This window comes from Abramis brama (assembly GCF_963993115.1).
Source record: "Abramis brama genome assembly, chromosome: 25".
In the NCBI taxonomy this organism is placed as follows: domain Eukaryota; kingdom Metazoa; phylum Chordata; class Actinopteri; order Cypriniformes; family Leuciscidae; genus Abramis; species Abramis brama.
Window position 1 is genome coordinate 2,790,071 of NC_139987.1, and position 8,865 is coordinate 2,798,935.

The 8,865-nt window shown below is 36.5% G+C and overlaps 1 protein-coding gene across 1 annotated transcript; it reads right to left on the bottom strand.

Moving 5' to 3' along the window:
- Positions 1-264: 264 nt before the first annotated feature.
- On the bottom strand, positions 265-5,084 carry LOC311076985 (kelch-like protein 10). The gene is made up of 7 exons (XM_084105538.1): positions 3,757-5,084; positions 2,824-3,243; positions 1,997-2,194; positions 1,668-1,817; positions 1,376-1,492; positions 577-668; positions 265-454 (listed from the first exon to the last, which is right to left on the bottom strand). The coding sequence occupies exons 1-7, from the start codon at positions 4,174-4,176 to the stop codon at positions 304-306; spliced, it is 1,548 nt and encodes a 515-aa protein (XP_083961664.1). The 5' UTR covers positions 4,177-5,084; the 3' UTR covers positions 265-303.
- Positions 5,085-8,865: the final 3,781 nt, after the last annotated feature.

The following is an 8,865-nucleotide window of genomic DNA, read 5'->3' on the forward strand; positions in this document are numbered from 1 at the left end:
ACCTCATTTTCTAACAACTGTTTTAACAGTAAATGTGCACTAACAGTGAAACACAGTGAGAGAAATCAAGCCCTTGATACACATCTAGTCTGATGTATTAAGGATTCTGAATGAAGGATTTGGTGTAAAGTGCTCTCAAAACGTGGAGACTGGTAACCAGCCGAAAGCTTTATAACAAAGCTGTAGAGATCCCTTGCAAGGTTTATTTTTTTAATGAACAACACCTGAGAGAAAGTTTAACATTTAGAATACAGCCTCTTTTTTGAATGCATTTATTCAGAAAACATGACACTCCATTTGTAGTCAGATTGTCAGATCTGCTAGAGGGAGATCATTCACTGTCAAGACTCGTCTGGTGTCTCGTAGGGCAGCATACTGTGCCATGTTAGGCAATCCTGATGCTACACAACAGCTCAGACCTCTGCGGGAAACGGCCATTTCATTTGCAGCAAACCTGTATATAAAACAGATGCAGTGAATGCAATTAAGTATAGCCTGCATTAGACTTGCAGACTTACACTAATTAACTAATGCAGTGTGAAATGATCTGTGAGATTTAGTGTTTGTGGAAGTTACCATTGATCTGTCTTCTCATCGTAGCGCTCCACATCAGAGGTGTTGCTTACTCCATTATAGCCTCCGACAGCAAACAACTGACCATTAACTACCTGGATTTTGAGAAAAGGAAAAAAGGAAAATGAATAATGTACAGCTAAACTCTTTAACTTGTCATGAATAAATGAATAAATACTGCTGGGTCAGTGTGACTCAAAAGGATGAGCGTGCCAGAAGCCATCATGGTACAGCAGTCCTGGATGAGTTTGTCTACTGTATTGGTGGTCATGACCACATGGAGTGTTTCAACAGCGTGAGGAAATTCAATCTTATCACTCAGACTTGGCATGAGGTGAGTAATGTTGTAGGTCAAAGCCTACAGCAAAGCTGGTTCCTTGATTAGTAGTAAATCGGCATCACCTGCTTTCAAATGGAGCGGCATTTACTTCACAGAGCCGTAGTTAACTGACAAGCTGAGTTAACTGACAAGCTGAGCCATATCGCATTAATTATCGCGGACATATCGCCTGCAATAATTAATGCGATATGGCTCAGCTTGTCAGTTAACTACGGCTCTGTGTAGTTAATGCCGCTCCATTTGAAAGCAGGTGATGGCGCTTTACTACTAATTAGGTAGATGTTTTTATAGTCAAACACATTGATCTTTGAAGCCTTCAACAATTTCAGGGTGCAACTTTCCACTTATTGTCAATATGGTACCAAAATTTTTTTTTTCCTGCATATTCATTATCATCAAATCCTTATTGTAATGTTATTTCATAGTTTCACCAGATACAAATATTAACTGTCCACATCTCACCTCAATGCCAAAGAAGCTGCGTGGATTGCACATTGATGCAACATCACTCCAGGTGTTAGTGAGCGGACTGTAGGCCTCCGCACTCTGCAAATTACTGGCACCATCAAAACCACCAACCTTTAAATAAATACACTCTTTATTTATGTATTCTGAGCATTTATATATGCACATCCATGCATGCATTTACAGAAGTGCAACCTATAAACTGTGATTGTTCCATATTTCTGTATTTGTGTCATGGTTATCATAGCTAATTAACACTATAAAACTGATATGTGTGTTTAATACTCACAGCATACACTCGATCTGCATAAGCGATCACACCTAAACTAACGCGGCAGCTACTCATGGGAGCGATGAGAGTCCACTGGTTTGTTTCAGGGTTGAAGCTCTCAGCAGAGGAGAGACACTCGGTCCCACTAAAACCACCACAGATATAAATCTGACAAACACAAACAGAACATGCAGGATGTTTGTGCACAATCATCACAGACTGATCAGAAAAGCAGTGTTTAAAACACTCAGTAAATGTTATTCCTTTTCATATTTAAACTATTCCCATGCTACAGGCATTAAGAGTCTCCAGTAGAAGAGTGTGGAATCATGGGTAAGTGCTCTTACCCTGCCCTGCAGTGAGGTGGCTCTGGCATCCCCCCTCTTTTCATTCATGGGTGCCATCATTGTCCACTGATTGGTGTTTGGATCGTAGCGCTCTACTGTTTTAAGCCATTCGCGTCCATCAAAACCACCAATGGCATAAATTAGCCCGTCCAGAACAGCAACACTAATAAAGTCTCGGCGTTCATACATGGGGGCCGCCTACAACACACCAAATACATCAATGTGCGAACACACATCAATACACCATCTCATTGGTTCGGTCCTATCAGTTGCAAATAAATACAATGGTATTACTATTATTTTTCTTAATGGCATTTTTTTCACACAGTCATGATGGTAACTCTGGTGTATTGTATTATATTATTAAGCTACAACAATTGCTGGAACACAAACAGAAATGCATCATGGTTTGTATCTATTCTTTGAAGTAATGTGGAGTACAGCACATCATTCAGCACTATGGTCCATATCAAAGTACTATCCGGTAGGGCTGGGCGATATATCGCATGACATTGATATGCGCCTCTCATCAGTAAAGCCGGTTCCTTGATTAGTAGTAAAGCGCCATCACCTGCTTTCAAATGGAGCGGCATTAACTACACAGAGCCGTAGTTAACTGACAAGCTGAGCCATATCGCATTAATTATCGCAGGCGATATGTCCGCGATAATTAATGCGATATGGTTCAGCTTGTCAGTTAACTCAGCTTGTCAATTAACTACGGCTCTGTGAAGTAAATGCCGCTCCATTTGAAAGCAGGTGATGCCGATTTACTACTAATCAAGGAACCGGCTTTACTGTAGGCTTTGACCTACAACATTACTCACCTCATGCCAAGTCTGAGTGATAAGATTGAATTTCCTCACGCTGTTGAAACACTCCATGTGGTCATGACCACCAATACAGTAGACAAACTCATCCAGGGCTGCTGTACCATGATGGCTTCTGGCACGCTCATCCTTTTGAGTCACACTGACCCAGCAGTCTGCCTTCACATCGTATGCCTCAATCTCATTGGTGGGAATTTCGCCACTACATCCTCCGATGGCCAATAGGATCGATGAGGGCAGACGTGGACGTGTCAGTTGATGCATGAGTTCTGAGTTGGTGGGTTCATCCATGTTGAGGTCAAACAAAGTCTTCATTGCATTGATGATAACAGGCATGCAGGCTTCATTCTCCATCACTAACGCATTGCACTTTACATTATTGATGAAGTAGTCTGATGACATCAACCCCAATCGAACCTGAAGCACAAGGGAGAGTTTAGACTTTCAGAAACTGTTGCAAGACTGTTACTAAGCAGTTATATGGTGTTCAACAACCAAAAAAGATTTCCAAAATGACTTAAAGAACGACATTACAGAAAGTTACTGTTACTAAAGTGAATTACTGCTTAAAACAATAAGAAAAAATCTGTCAGATGGGGAAGAAAAATAAACTTGTTTGCCCTTTGAATTAAGTTTATTTTTCTTACCGCATGCCAGGATTACTGTAGTTAAACTAAAACTAAAACCCTAAAATAAAATTAAAAACCTTTCCTCGTTTTCATTTAGTCTGATTTATACTAAAATAACAAAAAATTAAACTGAAAAAATATTATATTAAATTATAGACAAATTAAAAAATATATAAATAAATGGCAAAACCACAAAACAAAATTTCTAACATTGGACTAACATTAAAATAATAGCAGAAAATGTATCTTGATTTAAGAGTTAAGATATTTGTAATGAAAACAAGACAAAAATCTGTTTTACATTTGGCAGAAGCACGGCAATGTGTTGCCTCCTGTTTTCTGGTGCATGATTAATCCAGTGGAGGACGGCTTCAAAAACCAGCTCCTCCTGTTTGACATTCAGCTCATCCTCATCAATGATCTCCTCCAGCTGTTCCAGGGAGAGCTCCAGGAACTCCTCAGGTTCGTGCAGAACCTCCTCAAAGTGCTGCAGGATGTAGTGCTGTGCTTTACAGCGGAGCTTTGAGCAGGAGGAAAAGTCCTCTGTCAACTTGTAGATGCCAATGCAGTTCTCTGGGCATAAATGTGACTCCAGGAACTGACAGCAGGCATCTACAAGACCTGAGACTAAGGTCATGTCAGCCGCCACCAAGAGGTCCACCACATTCTCTTGAGTAATGAGCACAGATCTTGTGTATGCATACTGGATAATAAGAGGCATGATGTCTCTGGATATTCCTGGAATTTCACAGAAATGTTGTGCTGGGCTGCTCCGGTTGTTGGAGAAAAGAGCCCTGTGAACCAATTTGACAAAGAAATACAGGCATTAATAATGAAAAATAACTTTTCGTTATTTACATTTTAATTTCAGCCAAATTTTCTCATGTAAAGAATCCAATTAGTTTCACCATTCATTGACACTTCAATTCCATAAAAATGAAGAATTAAATTTCAAGAAAGGGTTTTCCTAGATACTGTAGTTACACTCTTTGTTCTGGCAATACACATTCATTTTCATGCATTTATACATTTGGAAAGCTTAGGCAGTTTCAACAGTATGATGTTAGCAGTGGAAATTATGTATATAATTATAATTAATTATTTCTTAGTAATTTGAGCACAATTTTGGAGTTCAACTGCTTCTTCTCACCTAAAGTAGCTGCTGCAGCCACACATGATGATCTTGTGCACTTGAAATTCTCTGTCATTTGACTTGATGATCATGTCAGTGTGTTCGTCCAGTAAACGTGCTTCATCAAACACGTCAAAAGCTGTGGCTCTTATGTTCTCCATGTTCTCTCAGGACTGTTAATGTATTCAGTCTTCTCACCTCAAACTCTGATTAAAGTCACCTCAGGATTTTGCCTTTGTGGGGACTTTTGCTCAGAAGAGTTCTATAGAATGTCTCTGTGACATCATAATAGTAGAGCTTGAATATATATATTTTTTCAGTTTGTGTCTTGGCCACATAATTATTATAGAGTTTTGTTTTATCGATTCCTTTTGCATAAAACATCTTCACAGTCACAAAGATTATTAAAAACTCAACTTTGTGGTTGTTTTATGTAAAGACCTCAATTGACCTACAATGTATTTATACACACATACAGCATATAATACACAACTTAGATTTGTAAAAAAGAAAAGAAAAAAAGAAAAAGTTTTTACATTTATAAAAAAAAAAAAAAAAGACAAATCTTTATAACTTCCTGGGTCATGTGACCTGATGATGACATGATGATGCAATGTGTGGCACACCTCAGAGATGGTACACGACAAGCATTTGTGCTTAAAAAGTATCTATTTTTTTTTTTTTTAGAAAATGACCAATCGTTTCGCTAGATAAGACACTCATTTCTCGACTGGGATAATGTAGAGACTTTGAAGCTGCATTGAGACGGACATTTGAACCTTCAAACCATTGGTTGCCATTAAAGTCAATTATGTGTAGAAAAATCCTGGAATGTTTTCCTCAAAAACCTTAATTTTTTTTCGACTGAAGAAAGAAAGAGATAAATATATTGGATGACATCGGGGTGAGCAAAACATTTTTTGAAAGTGAACTACTTTCTTATCTTTCAAGATGTGAGCCAGATTTGGGCCAACACTATGTTGCTGTCTGGGCCGTTTTTATATTTCTGATTTTTTTGTAGGACAAATTCATTGTGAAGAGGTTGCAATTCATTAAAACTTTATGTCAATGTAACTACTAGTAACAAGTTTATGAAGATTGTTGATGATGTGCTGATGAATATGCCTGAGTGTTCCCTTTCAGTCAATTTCTGGGCTTGAAGCTTTCTTTTTCGTTAGTTTCGCCACGGTTTCAAATAAATACCTAGGGTTTTGTTTATTTTCTTCTAATAGGGTTGAAAAATAAGCAGATCTAGCAGCTTTTAAGGCCTCTCTGTATGCAATTTAACTCTCTTTCCATGAAATGCGAAATACCCCTAGTTTTGTTTTCTTCTAGCTGCTCTCTTAAGTGCCTGAGTGTACTCGTTGTACCACGGCTATTTTCTTTAATCTTCTTTAAGTGCAACGGAGCAACTGTGTCTAAAGTGCTGAAAAAGAGAGTTAAAAGTTTCTGTTGCAATATCGAGTTCTTCTAAGCTATCCGGGATGCTGACATGATGAAACTGATTAAGAAGATTATTAATAAAGCAATCTTTAGTGGCAGAAGTGATAGGTCTCACATATTTGTAACACAAAGTCGGCTTTGCAGCCTTGGCTAAATGTAATTTACACAAGACCAGATAATGATCTGAGATGTTATCGTTCTCCTGCAGAATTTCAATGGCATCAACATTTATTCCGTGTCATAATATTAGATCTAGAGTATGATTACGACAATGAGTAGGTCCTGACGTGTTGTCTAACTCTAATGTTCAGAATGAAACACAATGAAACAGTTCAGAATGTCCTTAAATGCCAATCCCAATGCATCTTTTTCATTATCTTTATGTATATTAAAATCACCAACAATTAGTACTTTATCTGCAGCCAATACTAGAGTCATTCCACGAAACCGGTACGATTTGAGTCCCTCTGAAGTTTTTAAGTGTATTTTACCTATTGGGTCACCAAAATCTATTCTTAAAAGCTTTTTGTATCAATTGAAATGTCTCCTTTAATAAAGTTTAAAAATAATGACATGCATATTATCTTTATATTAGAAATTATCTTGTTTTTCAGTTGACACCACCTATTTTGTCATGTCCCTCATGGCCTTCTTTGAAAGTGTACTTGGAATATGAATAATATAATTAGAAAAAAGTCCATACATTTTGCCATTCCCATGAATATCTATCTGTGCTTTTTTGCTGGTAATGTTTTTTTTCTAAGTAAATTCATGATTATTTATTAAAATCACATTATTTAGTTCCGTCCCTCAGTAATCCCTCAACCCCGTTACACAAACCATTCTCCCCCATAAAACTAATGAACAGATCCTTATATGTGACATCAATAACATGAATTAACATCATAGAAGTCTTCTGAACAACACTGTGTGTAGACACAGGCAAGTTACCACCTTCTTTTATAACTATAACTTATTTAGAATCTGATATTGTGGTCGTCAAGCTCAACGACTCAACCCCGTTACATCAAATAAAGATAGAATTCTATTACTTGTGAAAATTATCTTTGTTATTTCAAAAATATACATGATTTATTAATACAATGAATGCCATGTACTCTCTTGTTGTTCACTACATGTAGAGCAGTGGCCATTTTCAAGCAAAAAATCACAACCCCGTCACACTCAACCCCGTTACTTTTTTGCACATGCAAAAAAACACACAAAAACATGTTCGCACAGACACACAAACACATCAAAAAAGCACACAAGTAATATGTTTTATTTTGATGACCTATTTAGTCAGTTTATAATGTTCTAATGTATTTAAAGTTATTGTTGTTTTTCCTGCAGTCGGGTTAATAAAACTGAGTTGCAAATGCAATTTATATGTTGTTTTTCTTGGTTACATAATGAAATACAGTGGTCATAGAAAATCTTTCAGTGAATTTGAGAAAAAAACAACGATGTATATGTTTAGCTGTATTTGTCTCTTCAACCCCGTTACCATCTTCAACCCTGTTAATCTTAGTCTCAACCCCGTCACACCTACATTTCTATTAATTTTTTTTTAAGTTTATGAATAAGTAATTTAATGTTTGTTGAACTTAGTCAGAAATGTTCAGAGCAATCATAAGAATACTGATTTTAGTTAAAATTCTGAAGTTAAGCCACATCTTTGATCAAAAATGATGAGGTTGCTGTCACAAAAAGTGCCCATTTCAGGCTTTAGTATAGCATAAGTGTAAAATTATATGTAAATTTTACATTTACAATTACTGAATTAGTGTGAGGGACATATGATTAGGAAAATGTTGATTTCATTACAAATATATTTTATAATCATATTCAGAGAGCTCCCATAGTGTCCATAACGGGGTTGAAGACTAATAGTGCCCATATCTTAAAATAATTACCAATAATAATAGGGATTTGATGTGTTCAGAAAAGTAATACATAAAAGTAAAAAATCCAAAAATGTGTTTGTCCAAATCGTACCGGTTTCGTGGAATGACTCACTAACTCTGATAGAAAGTCAGCAAATTCTTTGATAAAATCTTAATGGTGCCCTGTATACAGTAGCCAGCACAAATCTCAAACGCGAATATTCAGCAACCCAAGCTTTATCATTTGCTCATCTGTATTATAGCTGTTTTTTATTTGTTGAACATTAATTAAATTTTTAACCTTAGATGGGTTGAAATTTGTTTTGAATTTCCAAATTCGGGGAACATACACAGTCTCTATGGGATGATAGCTAGGTGAAAGAGGCTCTATATCAGGGGTCGGCAAGTAACTTTGGCCGCGGGCCAATATTTTTTTTAGCCAGTAGATGGCGGGCCAGCTACACAGAGTAGGCCTATGGATACAAATGAAATACTCTTATATAGGCCTATAATCGCGGAATATGATGGGTCCGTCACCGTCCGTGGATCATTCGTTCAATCGTTTTTTCAAATTAAAAACAAAAATAAAAAGATGAAAACCGACTTGTTTTTCCATTATTTATTTCCTGAACTAAAATGAAAAAAAAAACGAATAACGACGGGTTTTCTGATTTTCTGATTGTGCTCAGATCAAAAATAGAAAAAAATTATTACTGGATTAGACAAATTTTAATTTTGATTTAAAATTTTTAATTTAACACCTTAGGCATGATATATCAAGGAAATCATTTTAAACAGATCAAGTACTATTGTGGTAACAGATTACAGCCATTTTAATAAAGGTGTGAATAGCAATCATGCCTCATTCGCTTACAGTCCGATTTTTGAACTTTATTCCTTTTTTTATTATTATTATTTATTCGGGACACACACATACACACCTAAGGTT

What these genes read in the sequence shown, in the direction of transcription:
- LOC311076985 (XM_084105538.1), bottom strand. Translation starts at nt 4,176, where the DNA reads ATGCCTCTTATTATCCAGTATGCATACACAAGATCTGTGCTCATTACT. An exon ending in CCACCTCACTGCAGGGCAGG is followed by an intron (nt 1,818 to 1,996) that starts GTAAGAGCACTT and finishes TGTGTTTGTCAG; the next exon opens with ATTTATATCTGTGGTGGTTT. An exon ending in GCAGCTTCTTTGGCATTGAG is followed by an intron (nt 669 to 1,375) that starts GTGAGATGTGGA and finishes CTCAAAATCCAG; the next exon opens with GTAGTTAATGGTCAGTTGTT.